The sequence below is a fragment of the Strongylocentrotus purpuratus genome, unplaced genomic scaffold (assembly GCF_000002235.5).
Source record: "Strongylocentrotus purpuratus isolate Spur 01 unplaced genomic scaffold, Spur_5.0 spur5_scaffold_6, whole genome shotgun sequence".
Classification (NCBI taxonomy): domain Eukaryota; kingdom Metazoa; phylum Echinodermata; class Echinoidea; order Camarodonta; family Strongylocentrotidae; genus Strongylocentrotus; species Strongylocentrotus purpuratus.
Window position 1 is genome coordinate 40200559 of NW_022145612.1, and position 21630 is coordinate 40222188.

General features: G+C 37.6%; 1 protein-coding gene across 1 annotated transcript in view; it reads right to left on the reverse strand.

The window, feature by feature from the left end:
- The window catches only part of LOC577766 (microphthalmia-associated transcription factor), a 58097-nt gene extending 39987 nt beyond the window's left edge, over positions 1 to 18110 (reverse strand). Inside the window, 2 exon segments of the mRNA XM_777978.5 lie at positions 1308 to 1617; positions 17715 to 18110. Coding sequence (XP_783071.4) covers positions 1308 to 1617; positions 17715 to 17902 — 498 coding nt within the window. The 5' untranslated portion in view covers positions 17903 to 18110.
- Positions 18111 to 21630: the final 3520 nt, after the last annotated feature.

Genomic DNA, 21630 nt, shown 5'->3' on the forward strand with positions numbered 1-21630 from the left:
ACAACTGTCTTGAAAAAATAAATATATACAGGTACTGGCATGTATTACCTTTCTCAGTTTGGAAAATAGCCAACTAACTGGAGAAGGCAATTAAAATTCTTACTTTACATATCTGGAAAAAAATGCCAGGATGATTGGAAACTTGTAATATTACTGCATATATGATCTCTCCTAATCAAACTTGCAACAAAGCTATTGAGGGAACTAATCCTATCCCTAGAGTATTATTTTGAATAAACATCATTAGACATAAGTAACACAAAGGATTGTATTTTTTCAAAATATTATTCCCACTTTCCATTTTTAAAGGTCACTTATGAATGTCCTCTCTGCTCGAGGCTTTTTTTTATAGGTAAAGGACATCAGTGACATCATAGGTCCAAAATATTCAATGTTTTCTCCCGCCCACAGTCATGTGATCAGAGAAGGTCACGAGTAAAACTTTTCAAAAAGTAACCAACTAGGCAAGTCATATTATGCACTTCCTCGTTCAGATATCACTTTGCATCCAAAAAATGATACCAATCTTCGTTGTGCAAAGGGCACTGCGCAATGGTGATTCTTCCTGCGTGTACACTCTCAATGGCACACATTCAAACATGCATACGCTAGATATCATCCATAGTTGTGCTTCCAGACTTTGGGTAGCAGCCAGGAGAAACAGATATCTCGTTACATCAATTGCACTGTCCCACCCAAATTTTTAATGAGAACAAGTTTGGCATCTAAGATTAATATGCTAACATGAATAAGTTCTGGGTTTTATGATTTTCCCACTTTTAAAGCGCAACTTAGGGCTTAATATCTATTGTATTATTCCATGATTGGCTGGTAGATCTATGTTTATGTTTACACCTGGATGATTTTAAGCTTGTCCAGTATAGAAAATGTAATCAATACCTTTTCCTGCTCACTGTCCTTTTATGACCCAATCCACAACAACCTCCTTAATTATCATACTCGGATGTATGCTATTGTTGTTTTTCTATGCCATGGGCTCTATAACATCTTTTGGGTGATAATTTCAGTTCTGCAGACCAAGTTTCTTGGGTTAGGGTATCCATGGTTAGTTTAAATGGATGTTTAGATGAAAGAGCATGACCCCTATTAAAGGGAAAAACAAGGAGATGAGGAGCTATAAATTGTTTGTTCATGCAACTGTGCTTTACTTTCGCTGTAACTCTTGAACAAAATAGGGTTCATTTCGCTATAAGCTTGGTAATAAATATTGCACCAGTATGTACATGTATGTATTTGATCAAGAGCAAGATGCATAAGGCTACATGAGATGCTAAACTGCCATTTACCCGTAAGATATCCCCTGGTAATGATGAGAGTTCTGGTACTGGACTGAGTTTGTTTGGCTGTGGGATCTCCATGGCGATGGGAGCACTGGCGGACAGGAGGGGGTTGGATGGTCCCTGGAGAAGGTGCATGAAGGAGGAGGAGACAGAAGTTGAGGTGGAGCCCCCAACGCTGCTGCTGGCCGGTATCACCACCGTCTGCTGGTCCTCCTTCTCCATCTCCTGGTGGAGCTGCTGCCTCATCAGCTCCTGTCTCATGGTGGTTCGCATCGACATGGCACTGGGCGAGAACTCCGTGCCCAGACGCAGGGAGCTGAACGGAGAAAAGAATGTATGGAGAAATGTAATAATGAATGACACGTTTTATATACTTTTGGTACTCATATTTTGGCTAAGATACCACATGCTTAAAGCCTATCTGCAGTTCTGCACTAGTTTGGCCAGGAGGGATTAGACCTCCCTGCAAGGTCACTGACAGGTGAATATCTCATCAAATCAGCTCTCAATTCACATAAGAAAAAGGGGATCATCGGGACCAATAGGCACTGATCAGGCATTGTATATAGAGGGCACAAGTAGCTATACCGGTAAGTAGTGCAGTGGGGCTTTAAGGACTGTTCGACATGGTGCTGGGCAAGAACTCCGTACCTAGACGGAGGGAGCTGCATTGAGAAAATGATATAAAAAATATTATAATTCATGTGTAAATACATGTATCATATATGTATGTACAAATTTAAAGACTTCCTACCCTGATAAAGGCAGGAAAATAAGGAAAATAAGAAAAATGGATCAGTGAAAAACTGGAAATTGAAATAAAATCTGCAAAAATTAAAATATTGTTTGTTGTTCTCTTATGTTTTGAAGATCTCTGCATGAATTGTCAACTTGATTTCTTTTGTGTGTTTTATTGCGTTGTACAGAAGATTTCTTTATTTTCCATTTTTTACGCATATTTTCTCAACACTATGCCCAAAATGTGATTTCCTATATTTCATGAAACATACATGTACGTACCTAAGTAAAAAATACACACAGCCATCACAATTCGTGAATTCTGACATTTCTTTAAAAAAAATTCCACGAGGTAATGCAATGCGTTTATTAATTACAATACTTTGTTGTAATGTTAATGGAGCGCAGACTTCACAAGCAAGTAACATCCCTCAACTTAGCATTTACATATGTATGACATCATGAAAAACAAGATTCAAGGATGAAATGGAGGCACATGACCCAAATAAACCCTGGATCAAAAATCAATAATCAGGCCAACATATGGGTTCATATACATAACATGTACTCTCCTTGTTCTCATATTCCTGGTAATAACAATATTTTATTGCATCATTCTGGACAATACACAATGTTTTGAAACAAACAACTTGGAATTGCAATAGCAAAAGTGATCTAGCAAGATAAATGTAATTTGCAGAATACATGTAAATGTACAATATCAAGTTCCTCCAACACATATGCGGATATAAAGGTAGTTAAAATATACCCAGGGATGACCTTCGATTGAAACCTTCACCGTGCAATGTCGTACTCTGTACATGTATGACGTATGTAATGTAGCATACTGGTACAGAGGTCATCTCTTCATGTTTTTCAAAGGGATAATTTTACAATATCAGGCTTTTGGGCTTAGCATCACAAAAAAATGTGTGGTTACATTGATGAACATGTACCCTCTATCAACTATGAAAATACTTCATCTGCTGGACTTTCCAGTGTTTTTGTAGAAACTGATTTTCAAAAGTTATTACAGTTCCTGGCATATGTATTGAAAATAATTGAATCCATTTTAAATAGAAGAAACATAACATATTTTTCATAACAAAAATTAATTCCCATTCATGACACAGTTCAAACTGAACACACTATACTGGGTAAAGGTATATGTATACCCGAACCTCTAGACTCTAACATATATACAGCTAAAATTATATTCATCAATGACATCATTAATTGAAAGAAGAGCAATGTGAAGCAATTGCGATACTAAATGAGATTAATACAGTTTGGAGTCATATCTTACCCATTATACTCATTGTACTGACATGGATATTGAAACTGCATCTCTCTCAACGTGCTACAGTAAATACCCTTTCAAGTTCAATCTATTTTCCTTTCATCCATTCGTAGACATGGACACAACCATCAATTTCAAACAGCTCAGTAATATATTTCCGGGTAGTATATATATCCACTAGCACTCAACGCGGCCTATCTCTATCGAAACCAACTAAAATGAAGCAAAACTTGCAATTAGTTTTGTGCGCTTCATTAGAAGAGTCAGAAATTCAGAATATATGCAGAAGACATGTCTCATACATTGTATGTATCATGCTACTAAATATGAATGTTTTGTAATGGACCATCGAGTGCAGATAAATGTATGTGTACATGTACTTCGCATAAAGTTTAGATTATATCACGACCTCAAGATACTAGCAGTAGCTGCCTGCAATAATTCAGGATTTTCAAGGATTTTCACTACCAGCAGAATATATTTGATGATCAAATGAAAATTAATTTTAGATGGCTGTACTCCAAAAAAATGACAAGAACCAATACGCAGAATTAAAAAACAACCAGGTGCACCCCCTCAGCGCTAACAGCGATATATAGCCAGACAGTTGATTCTAAAGTGGAGAGGTGTAAGCTAAATTGACGGAAAAGTTATGAAGTTGTGACACATAAGGGAGACAACTACTTTGAGTGTTAATGCATACTGGTGAAGAACCTGTGAAGTTATTATACAGTTGTCATTTTGCAGGAGAACTACTATCAAAGTATCATAAAAGTTTTGATTGATAAAAGTTTCTTGACTCATTACTATATGGTTAGATAAAAAAGTTTCTTGACCTCCTGAAGAGCGCTAAAAAGGTGAGTGGCCTTTAATATGACTTTCCAGCATCATACAAAAGTCTCAAAACTACATGCATGCCAATCAGTTCAAGAGCATTGGGCCTATATACATGTCATGTATGTGCAGGCCTACATTGATCACTGGCAGGAAAAAAAAATGACACCCCCCCCCCCCCCCCCCCCCCCACCCAGACTTGTTCAGAATGGGCAAAAATAGAATAATTAAAGCAACGGCGAAGGGGACAGACAAAGATACAAACACACACAAAGACTTGTTTGGGCAAAAATAGAATAATTAAAGCAACGGCGAAGGGGGAGGGAGATACAGGGAAAGGTACACAAAGAGGGTACAGAGAGAGAGAGAGGGGGGGGGGGGGGGGAGAGAGAGAGGGACAGGGGGAGAGAGGGACAGGGGGAGGGGCAGAAGGGAGGGGGCAGGGGGTAGAGGAGGATGGAAGGGGGCAGAGAAAGCTACAGTAGCTGAAGAGACAGAGATAGAGAGATAGTTACACTGAAAGAACAAAAGATAAACATCACATACATGTAATGTACATGGGTGTAAAGACAAAGAGACAAAGGGAGAAAGTGTGACCCAGGGGGGGGGGGGGTGTATTAGAAAGTAAGAGTGAAATACATATTTTTGATCCGACATCTATCTATTCATGGCAATGACCCAACAGGAAGCTTGCACAAGGATTGTGAAGGATAGGCCAATAATGGGAATAACAGGAAAATCAACAGCTGAATCAGTAACAAAATACCCATTTTGGTCTGATTATTTATCTTATCTGATAAGAAATATATAGTTCTTTTCAATATGTATTGCCTGTTCAACAAACCTAAGATTGTAAGGGTTTCTAACAATATCAAAACAGTTCCTCTTAACAATGAACTAATTATTCATTGTATAATTGTTGCTATATTGGTCACTATTGCAGTTCAATGACATATATTTCCTGGTGAAATGGAGCATAGTTTGAGGGGAAAATATAATTCTAAAGACCAATTTCCGCATCTTAATACGTTTTCCACTTCATCTGTCATTATTCAATTGATGTCTAGGCACAGAAATGAATTAACTTTCAATACATGTATGTAAAACTCAATCAGGAAGATGTGACAAGCAACAAATGTTTAAATAAAGGAAAATTATCTATTCATACACAAGGAGTGAAACTGGTATCTCTCCTTGGAGATTTATGCTAATGTATGACAACTAAAATGGTTTTCTTACAGCAACAGCTTCAGTGAGATACCGGTACCTTAAATTTCACAAACTCATAAAGTTAGCAAACATAATTTTGCAGAGTATGAGAATAGGGCACAGTTAAACAAATACACCTCCACCAACAGTAATTAGAAATGAACAGGGTATTCTTCATGCAGTGTACGATCAGCTTTCACCTCAAAGTTTGAATCTACCTCTCCTAAAGATTAACAACAAAAAACAAGACTATTCAATACTCTTTGCTCTTTTTTTCATTTCATTTATTGGTCCAATGTACATTTACTTTTACCACCATGTGCGTATGATAGCCAGCACAAATACATTATAGACCTCTAAATATACATTGGGCAGGGACTAGCATGTCCCTGCATTGGGTATACTGTATATGGTCTGGTCAGAGCAAAAAGGGCATTAACTCTGTATTTGAAGTATACGAGTTAGACCCTCCTGGCTCCAAACAGATGATATCAAACACTGACTCTGTTAAAAACAAATATATAGCCAAATTTGGTTAGATCAGCTCCATGAGAAGTTGAGAACCAAGTACTTTGGACTGTTCTTACAAATACCCTGTGCATGTACATACCTACAATAATAATCCCCATACGGTAAAGGTATTGGCATGATGGCAGCGTTCTTCCAAAAAGACAAAATCAAGCCAATTTCTAGCGATATTTTCTTCTCCTATTCACCACACTCAACTGGTATCGATCCTCCTGTTATCTTGTCCTGGTCATATATCCTGATTTGAAGAGGAAATCGACCATGGATGGTGGACAAACCGGCTCAAATTAAATCACAACTCCGGCGGCCAGGTAGTAGAGAGAATCCCAGATAGAGAATATCAGTGAAAGTATTTGGTTTATATATGGGCGTACTTTCCTTATTGACAGGCCGTCATGTTGATCTAACAGGAAAGAGGTGTTATGACATCATAACCTTCAGCGAGAAGAATACAATGAAACAAACAAAAAACATTGTTTTCACCTTTGTACTCATGTATACCTCCAAGAAATACATGCACATGTATGTGTGCATGTATATTGTACATGTTCATACAAATTGTACAAGATTCATACTACCGGTAATTTTTTTTGTAGATTACAGTGAAATCGATGAAGTAATTAATATACAAAACTTAAATGTGGCTTGTTTTTTGTTGTAAAACATCTAGGACTACTGGTATACATGTATGTACATGACTACATGTACACGTTTACCAGAAATACATTTGTGTACCTTAATGTCAAATAACATCAAATACTTCTTCCCATTAAGAAATGCATACTTTTTGGGAAAGGAAACAAAAATCAATTTTAAAAATGTGTTTCTGAGACAAGCGTACAAATGTACAAAATGGACAGTTTCAAAACAACCACAACACTGAATCTCTTGAAAATGTCACAGATTTGCTCTAGGCTAGGACATACTGCAGCCATCGACGATGGTTCATTAACATTCATTATCAGTGGAGTTATACTCCTCCATCCTCACCATATTGATGGTTACCATGACAACCATAAATACAAACTTCCTCTGATGCTCCTATCTGACATCTCCTGCCTCAGATTACGCACACAAGAGATATTTTCTGATGGAGTTATCTCACTCCCATCTCAACCGCCATATATCCTCAAGTACAGCTGATCCAGTGAGCTGTCCTATATTTTGTAGGGCAATCGAGATTGGAAATGTCACCCGTTGGCAAGCACACTTCTTTGTCACAAAGTGCAGTTTATGGACTCGATAGAGTCGATAAGGTATTGATTGCATTCTAAGAAAGCTGTACAGTACTTGTTTCTCATCTTAAAGCCTGTCTGTACTAGTTTAGCTAAGAGGGATTAGACCTACCTGCGTGGTCACTTACAGGTGGTTATCTCATCAAATCAGCTCTCAATTAACATAAGAAAAAGGGGATCATGGGGGACCAACCACTCAATGCAATATTTGTAACAGTGTCTACTGAAATATTTTATCCACTGACTGGGGTAATATAACTATAAGCACTTTGGTCGGTTGTATTGTAACTGGTAAGTCGATAGCCGCTATTCACAGGTAACAGTTACTATCATTATAAATACTTTTACGATAAAAGGTAATGCCATTTAGCAGATTAACGACTTGGTCCAAGCTGATATTAGGGCAGGCAAAAAAAAGAACAGAAGTCCGTTTTGGCCAATCACAATCAAAAGGGCATAGCTAAAATGCTACTGTTGAAGATGATAACAGTGGCATCTTGAATAGCGCTCATCTCAACGTATTTGTACAACATGTACAACTTAATACCCGTCATATTGCCAAACAGACGCTGAACAGACTCCAAACCAAACAATTCTCGACCCTTAGGGGTAATACAATTTTTCGTTCCGTCTGAGGTTGGTCTTGGGTTGGACTCGTTTGTGTGACTGGGGTATAAATTCAATGCAGCCTTTACATTTAACAACAACAAAAAAAGTTGGCCCTTGAATTCCAATGCTATCTGTATATCAAGTTATAAACATGTACAATATACATATACACTGAATGATCAAGTTTTGAGAAAAAGAGAATATTGTTTCTTAAACTGAATGAGGACCGAAGTCATTGTGTACAGTACACGTAGCATCCAAAGTCCAAGGCATGATACAGAGCTGCACATTTATAAAAGCTTTGAGTTACTGTTTATATTGTAGCTGTTACAATTTCAGAATCTTGAAAGACAGTTGCAGAAAAAAGTCAGTTACTCAGATTTTTTCTTTTCAATGTGGGTCATGGTTTTGTGCAATATTGTATTTAAAAGAATGATCGACTGCAATTTAGCTAAAAACCAAATACTGATATATGTAGCACTTTTATACATAAAGCATAAATAGCCTTCATGTTTTCGATGTAATGGTCTGTTGAGAGCCAGAAGGGTGTTATAAACTCCTATCAAAAAGTGGATGCCCTACTGCCTCTCTACAGATTCATGTTCTGTTTTAAAGGAAGTGTAGCAAGACAAATACAGCTTAACGGCATCTACGACTTCTTTTGGACAACTGCACGTAATCGAATGACTTGATTAACGGTCAACGTGCGCTACATTGTAGCATTGCGTAAACAGACCAAAGTTCTCCTCACGTTACGGTTATGCATTTGTTGCACGCACGTGAATACTGCAGTCGCATCGTCCATAGTCGTAGTATACCCGATTGGCCCCGAGTCAGGCCACACCCCCTTTTAACAGGTCTTGTACATGAGGGATACATAAATGAAATATAATTATTGATTTGTGTCCATAATCTTTGCAAGATCGCAAAGGCAAAGAAAAATACTATTTATATAATTATTTCCTTTGCAATGCTAGGATGCACAGGCATAATTATGAACTTACACAAAATTTCCCAGCGACACGATCACTTACCTTCAGCCTAATCTTGAGAGTCATTGAACAAGTACTAGACATGGATAGTTCAGACTGTACTAAAAGTTCTAAAACAGAGACGGCATGTACCTGCAACTTTTTTTTTTATTTGTAAGGACTATCAAACATTACTGAAGTAAAAGGTATGAAGATAGTCCTCTTGAAAAGTTATTTAGAGAAAATTAGCCAAGTCACCCAAAGGCGGCGGACCAATCAACCAGAACCAAACAAATATGTATGTAGGCCTACCTCTCAGGTTGCCTAATGAAGCAAAAAAACAGTAATTACTCAAAACGAAAAAAAGTTTGAAACATATTTTTTGTAGCAGCTACAGAAGCTCCCTCTTACGGGAGAGGGAAAAGTAACAAGACAAGGATCAAACATTTATTAAATGAAAAGAAACATAGATATATTTTACCCAAGAATAGTGTCCATGATTCTGGTTGAACAAGAATAGCAAAGACTTTTGCGAAATCAACATAAGGGCAGCTTCCAATTAATGCATATTACAGCCTTTTCACACACAGCTAAAATTCTATAAACATGTTTAGTTTAAAGGGCTTTAAACTAATCACCTGTACATACGACATCATTCACACGCAGAAATTTCGGTGCGATCATTAATCGTTTTGTGATTAACTACTGCTCGTAAAATGCGCAGTAGTGCCATTGTGCATTGAAGGTCATGTCATATCAATCAAAGCGCACGCTCCATCCAGTTTAAACACGTTTAAACACGAATAATCGTTCACACACAAAATGTCGAGCTCTCTAGATACGAACTTCGTATCTGCAGCCTGCTTTTAGGGGCGTATAAATTGCGACTTTGTATCTATCCCAACATCGTATAAACGATGTTCACACAGGGAAAATTTTTCTATAAACATGTTAAAAACTGTTGAGTTAAACACGTTTATACTAATCATCTCTAGATACGATGAATTTTAGCTGTGTGTGAAAAGGCTGCAAGTTATGTATGCCATACAAATCATGTTTAAATTGCACAATGCGTGATAGTAACATTAACACGTTTTAAAATGGGATGGGCAAGGCTATTGAAATGGGCTTTAATAGGTTGATTTTTTGTTAGTCTTTGCAACTGTGTTCTTGTTTGTACACCCGTTTCCAGATAGTGAAATCTCTGTGATACCATTATCCTTTTAGACATGTTTTAATAAAAACATATTTCTTTCAATACCATGCTTAATCAATTCAAATCACTTTGGACCAACTATCCAAGCTAGCAAATCAAAATGTATTAATTGCTTCTAGAACCAACCTGTTAATCCTGTTATTCGTCAACTCCGTTGCTTGATACGGGCAAGGATTGGCATCAAACGAAGACGCATCCACGTTATCATCGTAGAGAAACGATAAGATGCTTTCAATTGGTCGAGGCATCATGGAGGCATACAAGTTATTCCACTCACTAACAACAGATTTACAAGAGGCAGCGCCTAATATCTCTCTTTACAAATAAAAGAGACTTCTCAAAAATCTCAATTGCTCACTTCTACGCAAGCAAATAGGAAAAAGAGACAAGAACGGATCTACTGGGAGGAAAAGCGCAAGATGACGTCCAAGTTCTGTAAGACCAAGAAGCCGCCGAGTGATGGTTGTACTTGCACCACAAAAAAGATGAAAGACGTGGGCCGTATCAGGTCGACAGCTCCCAAGGGAATCGTCTGCAAGGAATGAAACCCAACTCAGCAGTGGTAAAAAACCAAAGGAAACAGATACTCATATTTGCTTACGCCGGAGGAAAGAGTGAGAGGGAGAAAGCTAAACATATGTGCAAATCATTTAAATGAAGTAATGGATAAAAATAAACAGAAAGAGAAAGTGGGAATTGGTAAACAGGAGACGGAAGGTAGTCAGGTTCTGTTTTCAACAGGCCTTCGCATGTAAATTTTGACGTGAGTATGGAATCTTATGGTACAGTAGCTTGGATGGTGACCAAACAGAAGTGCAAAGTCAGATCCAAAAATGGCATGTGATCTAGAATTCCAAGTGATTTGAAATACATATGTTTTCAAGTGGATTGATACTATGACCTTTTTTAATCAGGTGATTTCATCAAATCTTTCTCTGAAGCTGTTATCATCAATATCATCAATAACATTCTCAAGACCATTTATTCCTTTCTGAGAGCTTGCACCACATTGCACCACCCACATTTGAATAATATGTTGGGGGAGAACCCATCTATAAACTATGAATCTTAGAATCAATAATATCTCTGAAACAGTGCCCATCGATAAGATCATCTCCACAGAGCCAGTAGGGCATAAACTCATCACTTTCCAATCGGTTGGCTTTGGTAAATGGTAAGTATACTGAATTCTATTTATTTTTCTTTGCTTGAAACTTAAAGCTTTGATGTTCCCCTATTATCTCCACAGAGCCAAAAGGGCATAGACTCATAACTTTACAACCCTTACAATCCAGAAAAGGGTTATTCCTAACTTATTCCCTGAATATTTTAATGAAGAATAGACTAGAAAGCAAGATTAATAATGGGGAACATCGACGGACCAGGAAAAAATCCCTGCCCCCCCCCCCCCCCCACCATTTCCAATTTCTCTGGACTTTCCCAAATGTAAAACACTGCATTTGCTCCAATTAAATTCAGGGCTTTGTAATCTTTGTAAGAAATTTTGTTTTTACCATAAATGCATTTGTTTAAATCATAAGAATGACCAGTTTTTATATCATCATAAATTCTTTTAAAATGTGACAGGATTAAATCGTCTGTATTAAGCCAGAAGGGCATGAACTCAAACAGTAGGTTAATGTCCTACTGACTCTAAATAGACAAAATAGGAATTTTCCATTTATTCCACTTTCAATTTGAAAAATATGAAATTATGAATGAAATAAAAGTAAAAGACCACAGTGTACATGGTGATCAGGATACATTTATTAGGAGGAAATGAAAGCATGCAAATCCTCGAAATTGTCGAAGGTAATTTAGGGGTGGGAGGGGCAGCTATTAAAACGTGCAGCCACATGAGAGGCTAGCCAAGTTGACTTTGACCATCGCGTGCACACATTGTACATGTACACTGTATCTTTGGAAGTGTTCAGTAGCTGGAAATTAATATCATATTTAATGATGTAATCAAATGAAATGATTATGAAGCATAACTATAATTGTGAAACACAGAAACGGCTGTTAAAAAAGGTTACATAAAACAAAATGAATTGAGAAAAATGTTAACCTTATTCCATTGGATATCTGATGTGGAATTTGCAGTGAATATTATCATATAAACTATGTTGGTCAATATCAGAATATTAATTTGTCCACATTTTGTTAACAAGATTTTACATGTACATACTGTATACAACGGCTTGTTGAGTTTAAGGCGGTTGAGTCTTTGTGGACAGCTCTGGTAGTTGTCCATGTACCCATGTGTCCATCGACTCCACTGCCAAGTGGGCTACTCACAAGTCACAACACTTCTTACATTTTTGTTTGAAAACTTTGACTAAATTTGACAGTTACTTGGCAAAAGGGTGATGTTACTCTGAGTATGTGGTGCTCCTGCATGCTCATGTAATGAAGAAGAAGAAAAAAAACATGATCATGTGATCAGTTTCACAAAAAGTCTCTGTGCCAGAGATTTAAAAAACGTGTGTGTGTTTCATGTAGAGAGAGGATATCACTCATGTAGGCTTGTACAATGTAGTCTGCTAGTTTTTATTTTATTGTAAGCTTCATTCCCACAATGCAGACAAAATGCATTGATTCTGAATAAATCTGTTACAGGGAAGTAATATCATATTTCAAAGGGTGTCAACTGTCAACAACATCACATGCAGCCCTTGCCTGGGATTTCCCTTACAATATACATGTAAAGGAGACAGTCTGGGGAAAGTGGGGATTCCCCCATTACCTTGGAGTGTGCTTCAGCCATCTACATCATGTTCTGTAACCTGCGTGCACTCAAGGCTCCATTATGGAGTACACTATACAGTACTTGTGAATATACATGTACAATGTATACACATTACTCAGTCTAACTATAAAGTATACAGCACTACATTGCTATTCAAGACTGTATAAACAACAGGCTACAATGTAACCTTAGAAATGCTTTTTGTCTTTCTAGACTCCTATGCTTTCTACTTAAAAACAACCATTTCTTCATAAAGACATATAATTGAATGTGACAAAAGTATTAACATGTTTTAATGTTAAATATGTATAAAGATACTTAATAAAATGCTGATGTACATCATGTGTACATGTACCTACATTTGTATATCAATGGTTATCAAATATATTTTCCTTCCAACAAATTGAAAGCCACTACAATAGAGAGTGCACACAATCTCTACTGCAAAAAGCTACAAATTTGCCAGGATGTGACTGAAATTCACTCAAAATAGGGATTAAAATTCAATATTTCTTCCTTGAATTTTGTACATCCAACATAGCTGGGATTTTAAATGTTTAATATTTTCTGAAGTGAAAGTACTGAAAAATGAAACGTGTGCATAACTTCCATGACAATAACGGGACTCATTTCCTGAAACCGCGCTTCCTCTTCCGCTCTACCAACAAGGTAAGAGTAGAGCTGTGATGCAACGTGGGTCAAAGGTCATTCCTGCCTACCATTGTTCTCTTTGCTTTCTTTGCCCTTGAGACAACACATTAGTGCCAAAAGGTACTTGAACATGATTGAACTACAAAGATTAAGACTAGAGACAGTTGACTCATTCATATAAAAGTTGTAACCCATGGCACAGTTTTTCTTTCTTTATTCCCCCCCCCCCCCTTTTTTTTTACCACTTGGTCAACTGTAGATTAACATACGGGCAGACAGTACATGTACCATGTCCATGCATCTTAGTAAGAATGTACATGTACATGTATATGGACACAATGTGGCTTTGTAATGCGGCACTCTAAAGATTGTCTGTGACACAAGGCCTACCAGAAAGACAGTTTGGATTTCAAGAGCCTCTGGGCTTCATGTAGCACTAGCAGCAGGAGACATTCCAAATACATGTATATGTCAGGAGGCCTTGGAGACCTAATAGTCAGTCTCTTGACCATTCTGGTCTTTCAGCTCATCAGTGTCTCCTTGCCCTTTGGTATTGTACCCCAATCTATATGGGTCTTTGGTCTTGTGGGCCTTCCATCTCCTGGAACCTTTGGTCATGACCATCATGGGGGACTGAGTGGGAGGGGGAGGGGGTGATACCCAAGACATGTATATGTGGGAGCTCTGTAATGTCAGAACTGAACAAAAGACTCACGTTCATAAACAAGAAATTTATCTTGAACACTAGACTCTGATCCTCAATTTTGGCAGGATACTTGGGTTGATTAAACCCTGCTGGGTATTTTACAGCCAGATTTAGTGGTTTCTGCCTTGCCTTACATCAAAGTCATTCTAGGTATTAGTCATCTTCCAATTAAATCAAGATGAAGATATCATACTCAAACTTGACCATGAATTCATATCGTGACACGGTAAACAATTTCCCTTCTCTGTGTATTTCTTAATCAAGGATTCATGGTAGACTAGAATAAGATGATATATACTTTACACGCAGTTCTAAACTCTGGATCAGGTTTTTAAACAAGGGGTTGAATTAAATAATAATAATAAAATATGGATTTATATACCTACAGTATATATGTTGAATACAAAATGCAGTCTCTAAATGCTTTACATTATTACCCAGGTCATAAGATTCGTTCGCACACAGTGTGCACCATCTCCACTCCCTGGGGAGTACATGTATTCTTACCATATGGTTATGGAAGGACATATGACAACTACAATCACAAAGGCTTTCATCAACCTACCAGGTGCCCACTCTAGAGGAAGAAATAGACTTTCAGCCTTTTCACACACAGCTAAAATTCATCGTATCTAGAGATGATTAGAATCACTCAACAGTTTTAAACATGTTTATAGACAAAATTTCCCAGTGTGAACATCGTTTATACGATGTTGGGATAGACACGAAGTCGCGATCCATACGCCCCTAAAAGCAGGCTGCAGATACGAAGTTCGTATCTAGAGAGCTTGACATTTTGTGTGTGAAAGGAAATTCGTGTTTAAACGTGTTTAAACTGGATGGAGCGTGCGCTTTGATTGACATGACATGACCTTCAATGCGCAATGGCACTACTGCGCATTTTACGAGCAGTAGTTAATCACGAAACTATTAACGACCGCAACGAAATTTCTGTGTGTGAAAGGCTCGTGATTAGTTTAAACACGTTCGAAACACGTTTATACTAGTCATGTTTATAGAATTTTAGCTGTGTGTGAAAAGGCTGCTAATTGATTCCTACCAGAGTAGTAGAGACTATTAGACAGTTCCCGCATAATATGGCCTCCGAACTTTGGAACTTCAAGGAGACAGAGTCAATGGACTCGGTGCCAATATCCCTGTTACCTATATGACATAACCAAGGTCCAAGGACGTTTTACAGGTTTACATAATGTGTAAGATTTATCCAGAGTTCAGTGCCATTTCTTGGTGTCCTATCGTTCACTCTGATTTCATAATAAGAAAGGATATTGACTACCGGTATGAAAAATGGCAGACCTTGTGCTCTTTCAGCATTTTCATTATGCTCTGTGTTACAAGTCAGTGTAATGCATGATGAGCATCACTAGATAATTTTGTTTAATAGATAAATGGCGCAGTTTATATATTTTTTTATAGCTTCATATCTGAACGAGGCTTAATGTACTGGTAAAGGTAAAACTACATTTTGAGGGGTTAATGCTAGCTCATCTTTATTATTTCAATGATGTATAACTTGGAAAAAGAGAATGAGAAAGATTTGTTCTCTATATAATAGTACCAAGAAGTAGAAAAAGAGATCTTAGAGTAACCTGCACTTGTACTTCATCCATATTGTCTGGCAAGAGCAAGAGGATCGTTGAACTACATGTATGTAATATTTAATATAGAGTTAACCGTACCCACTCCTGGTTATCAACAAATGTACATGTACTTTCTGCATGATTTTTCATTTGGGGGGGGGGGGGGGTGGAGTCAGCCTTTAAATTGCAAAGGTAACTGCTCAAAATAATTGGCAAAATACAAATGAGCAGAGAAAATATCAGGGGGAAAAACATGCTTTTCACAACAATAGATAATCCAAGAACATGCATGGTTTAAGTAAATTCGTTCAACTCTATCCTTTTAAATCAAATGCCATTTTCAGCCTACTTTTGAATGTTGGTATTTCTTTAAAGCTGTGAAGACACATGTACACTGTATGTAGGGAGCTGGTTTGGACTCACCTACATGTACTGCAGGAAAAGTCATCCCAGTAACCCTTAATAATAATAATGACCCTCTATGACACCACAGACATACAGTATGAGCCCTAGGACACCAGCCACCAGAAGCATGAACCCTAGGACACCAGACACATATGAAGTTATGAACCATAGGACACCAGCCACCAGAAACATATAAACCCCAGGTTACCAGCCACTAGAAACATATGAAGTACCCTATGACACCAATAAAGTATGAAGCTTTGGACAAAACTGTAATATGAACCCTGGGACACAAGAAACATATAAACCCTAGAACACAAGACCCATGTGAACTCTAGGAAACCAGAGACATGAACCCTAGGACACCAGAGACATGTGAACCCTAGAACAAAAGACATATGAACCCTAGGACACAAGACACATGAACCTTAGGACACCAGAGACATCCCTAGGACACCAGAAATGAACCCTAGAACATCATAGACATATAAACCCTAGGACACCAATAAAGTATGAACCCTGTAACAAAACTGACATATGAACCTGGGACACAAGACCCATGTGAACCAGACACATGAACCCTAGGAAACCAGGGACATATAGGACACCAGAGACCAGGACATATGAACCCTAGAACACCAGAGACATATGAACCGTAGGAAACCAATAAAGTAATGAAGCCTAGAACAAAACTGACCTATGAACCCTGGGACACAAGAAACATATGAACCCTAGAACACCAGAGACATATGAACCCTAGGAAACCAGGTACTTACATGTATATGAACCCTAGGACACTGTAGAGACCTGGACATATGAACAATGGACATATGAACCCTAGGACAAGGGGACGGTCAAGAAGTACAGTTTTATAATTGTCTGCATTAAAATCTACATACATCCGCTCTGTTTAATTGTTGTTTGTGTACATCTCTTTGAGTTTGTGGCATCAACACATGCTCCAGTCACATCTCCTCCGGGCTTTATTTCATGGAAAGTTTTATTCAGTGTTCAAGGGTTGCAATTGGGTTTTTAAAGGGAATGTAGCATGGCAAAAACTGGTAACGCAATCTACGACTTCTTTTGGGCAACTGAACATAAACAAATGGACTTGATTAACGGTCAGCGCGCGCAACCTTCGCGAAACAGACCAAAGTTCTCCTCACGCTTCGGTTTTGCGTATGTTGCACGCACGTAAATATATAGGACTACTATGGTTGCGTCTGTAGTCGTATTAGTCTACATCATATGTATACCTGATTGGCCCCGAGTCAGGCCACGTGAAAGACACGTAGTCTTGTCAAGCTACCCCCCCCCTTTAAGTTTGGTTTACATTTAGGATTAAAATGTGATGTACAGTGCATTGCTGTTTTCGATCCATTTCTACAAGATGACGAAAAGTCATAGCACTCTTTTTTTTAAAACAGAATCATTGTTCATCATCATCATCATCACCATCATCATCATCATCATCATCATCGTCATCATCATCACTATCATCATCACTATCATCATCATCATCATCACCACCACCAGAATTTGCTAAGCCTATAAAGTGTAAGCAGCAGCTAAGCAAAGCGAAGGCTTAACTAAGCCAAGTAACTGATACATGCACATCGATGTAGGCAAGGACTTCTAGCTTCTACAAGGTCAGTATTTACCTGGCAGCACTCTGACTTTTCATTTCGTAGATATTTGATGAATCAAACGAAGCTAATATTCTGTCGAGTTCATCTGTGCCAGCGTCTGCTGGTTTCATTAACAGATCTCCATCACTTCCATTGACCCCTGCCGCCACCAGGGCCTCGGCTTCCAAATCAAAATCCAGATCGACTCCCGATTCACTCATCTGCCTGTCGAGCGTGCAGCGATATCGTGCAGAAACTTATTTTCCGAAATCCCAGTACGCTGGGATCGACGTTTTGCAGTAGTTGAAGTTGATAAGATTATAATCAATACAATTTTGATATCATAAACATCATTAAACATTAATTTTTGGCTGATCTCATAATTAAGCACATACACATGTGGTAATCGTCTCTGGTTTGTTTACACGTATGCGTACGTAAGCCGCAGGTGCGGGCGCGTTTGTCTCGTCACTTCATTGAATATAATATGCATGACAAAGGTCATACACTTCACGCCCCTATTATGCGTACGTCGTAGCGCGTACGTTCTATTGAGGTCGAGACAAGGGTCGAGACCGTACAATGGAGCGGTAATACAGGTCCTATCATTGGTCTAAAGAGTGATCGGTTTTTACAAGCGAATGTGTGATTGGCTAAATGCTTGGGGGCTCGTCCAAAACATTGCATCAGTGTCTATTTCTGGAAGATGATGTCGTCATCGTACCATCTCGTTCGATCGCTTGTTCTCCTTTTCATGCTAACAAATACCAATTAATATGAGAAAAGGCACTAAAATTAGATGTGAGCATTTACGACCATAGATTGTATACGTACTATAAAAGTCTGTAGAATACATTCATAGAATGATATAGGGTCTATGTTTACAGTTAAAATCAAATTTCATTTAAATGCAAACAATATATTTTTACCATGCAGATCTATATAAACAAAACAAAATAATTTACTAAATATTGGTAGGCCTATTGGTAAGCTAACTTAAAAATGAAGCTTTCAGTAAAAGAAACGTTGACTATGTATAAATAGGTCTTTAGCATTTTAATTTCGAGGGGGTTGAAGCACGATGCCCCCACTCTTTCTAGTATACCTCCAAAGTGCCCCTTTTTATGTAGGTATTTTTTTGCTCCCTTTTACTTCATACAGCTAGTTAACGAGTAAATTATTAATACTCTTACCAAGTTTGGAATTTTGTAAGAGTGTATATGTCAGCTGTCAGCTCTGATAAGTGCCCTTATACTTTGACAATTAGTGCCCCTTTCAGATTTTTATGAGTGCTCTTTCACCTTCAGATAGCTCCTTTATTATATAAATGCCCTGTTCACCTCTGATACTCACGTGTCCCTTTTCCATTGTAATGAGTGCCCTTTACCCTCCGGATCAGTGCCCCTTTCAAATAATTAGTTACCCTTCTTACTTTGTATGTATATAATTGCCCTTTGAAGATTTATTGTGGCCTTTTAATTAAGTATTTCCCACTGCCGCTTAGACCTATACTGCTAGTATGCCCTTTTCACTTTTGCAGTTGTCCAAAGAGCCACGCTTATCTAGTTTCAAAGAATCAAAGCAGTTCTGTAATTGTTTAGTAACAGGAACCTTTTTTTTCTATACCACGACAATGAAAGAGAGTGGAGCCGTGGGGGGGGGGGGGCACAATGATGCTTGACATTTTATGAGAATGAACGGTGCTCCTTTTAAGATTATTAATCGTACTCGTTTTTATAGCTATCAAATGTCCTTTTTCTACGTTTGTTTAAGCAGTGTGCCCTTTTTACACTTATAACGTTTTGCCCCTTTAAACTACCATGATATATTCTTTTCAACTGCTAAAAGACTTATTTTCCTACCTATCATCCTTCAAACATTATGCCTTTTTAAAACTTCATATAATGCCAAGGTAATCAATGAAATACTCTATGTTCAGGAATTTTAAAAAAAGGTCTAAACATTAGACAATGTAGGAGTTTGCACGGCAACTGTATTTACATTACAAAAGCATGCATATTAAAAAGACTGAAACATACCTTTAATAAATAATAAAATGAATCTAACAAAGGAAGTCCTATAACCACAATGGTCTTTTCTGTTTTCTGTAGTACAAGATAGCCCAACAATAACTAATTTTTTTTTTTAAACTGACCGATGGAGGAATGCCAACATAAATATGTTAGGAACATTTTGCAACTCTCACAACTTCCATTCACTAATCTGCCCTTCTCTTTTTAAATTTACGTATTCAATTCCTCATTATGGAGTAGGCATACCGAAATGGCAAGGATTTAATAAATGCTAGTATCATTTTCATTTCTCGGCATTTTTTTTCTCCCTCTCCTTTTTTGAGTATATTTGGTTGTTTCTATTTCTTTTTGTTTATTTGATGGATTTTGCTTTCATTTCTTTTTTTCTTATTATTTCGGGGGGGGGGGGGGGTTGGGGTTCTTTTTTCCCGATCACTCCTCTTTTCTTTTCCCAGTCTTTTTTGTTCCCAAAGCTCCACGAGCTCTTTTAAATAAGAATAAAGTAAAACACAATGTCCTAAAGAAAGTGAAACTTTTTTCGGACCCTCACAAAATGGTTGTTTACTATTACAACAGCTGTCTGAATTATACTGTGCTGATGAAATGTATTGCTTAAAGATACTATGTCCCTTTTGCAGCGAACATCAAATTCTGTAGAACTTTGCAGGAATTATGAATATGTCATGTATGTCCTGTCTGTGAAATTTAGCAGTGTCCTAATATTCAAATTATCCAAGGAAACCCGTTTACTTGCTAGACTTCACTGTCAGACACTATTGAGTGACTGACTAATAGTAGTTATTTTCCCACTTAAAGACATTTTCAAGCCCCCTTTTTTGAGGGAAGTTCTAAATTAGTATCATCTTTCAAATGCCGTTGGAATTTAACCTTTTAATTTTTTTGGCCTGCAAATGGGACATAGTACCTTTAATGCTATTGTTTTTTTAATGGATGTGATATAACCAATCATTAAAGAAACCTACACCCAAGCTTGTAACACTCCCCTGCCTATAAGGGCCGAGGGAGAATGGGGGGGGGGGGGTGGCCGAGGGAGAGGGGAAGGCCGGGGGAGGGGGTCTTCTTTTTTCTGAAGGTTAATAATTGCGAAGGTTCATAAATCCTAAACACAAACTTCCCATACCAGGAGGTTCATAATTCTGAAATGGAATACCTGTACATGTAGGTATTTTTATGCTGAACATGCGATGCATTATTCAGAAGGTTCAAGTAATTTCAAAGGTTCGATATTCTGAAGGATCATAATCCCGAAAAATGAAATGGGATTCATTATTCCGAGGAGTCATAAATCGTAATACATTGATTTAGGGTCCTAGAGCATTTTCAGAATAATGTACCTTCTGAATTATGAACTCTAGTTCTTTGTCACATATACAAATCCCGTTTCATTTGTGGAATTACAAACCTTTAGAATAACAAACTTTTCAGAACAAAAAATTATCTTCGATACAAAAAAATCTTTCAGAGAAAAAAATGTAACCAAAGGGCCAGTCACGTATCACTGATGATGGTAACTATAAAAATACTGGTATATAATAATGTAGAAGAGGTATTGTATCACATAAAAATGGTGCTAAAGGCTCATGAACATAAATTGGTGAGCAACACTAATATCTATCTTTTTAAAATTAAAGGTAAAGACCAGTTATGGAAACGCCCCCCCCCCCCCTCTCAAAAAATGAAATGGAAGCTCTTATTACCAATCATGTGAAAGAATATGTTTTGACTAATACGTGATCTTACATCACATAATTTTGCTGGGAAACTGCCTGCTAATTGATATATTTGGTAAATTATTATATCTATCCAAACTGGATAGATATAGGGTAGTCCCACATACATCTTTCTGTGTACAGTGCTTCTAACTTTACCAAGACTGGGCCAAATTTCTTATCATT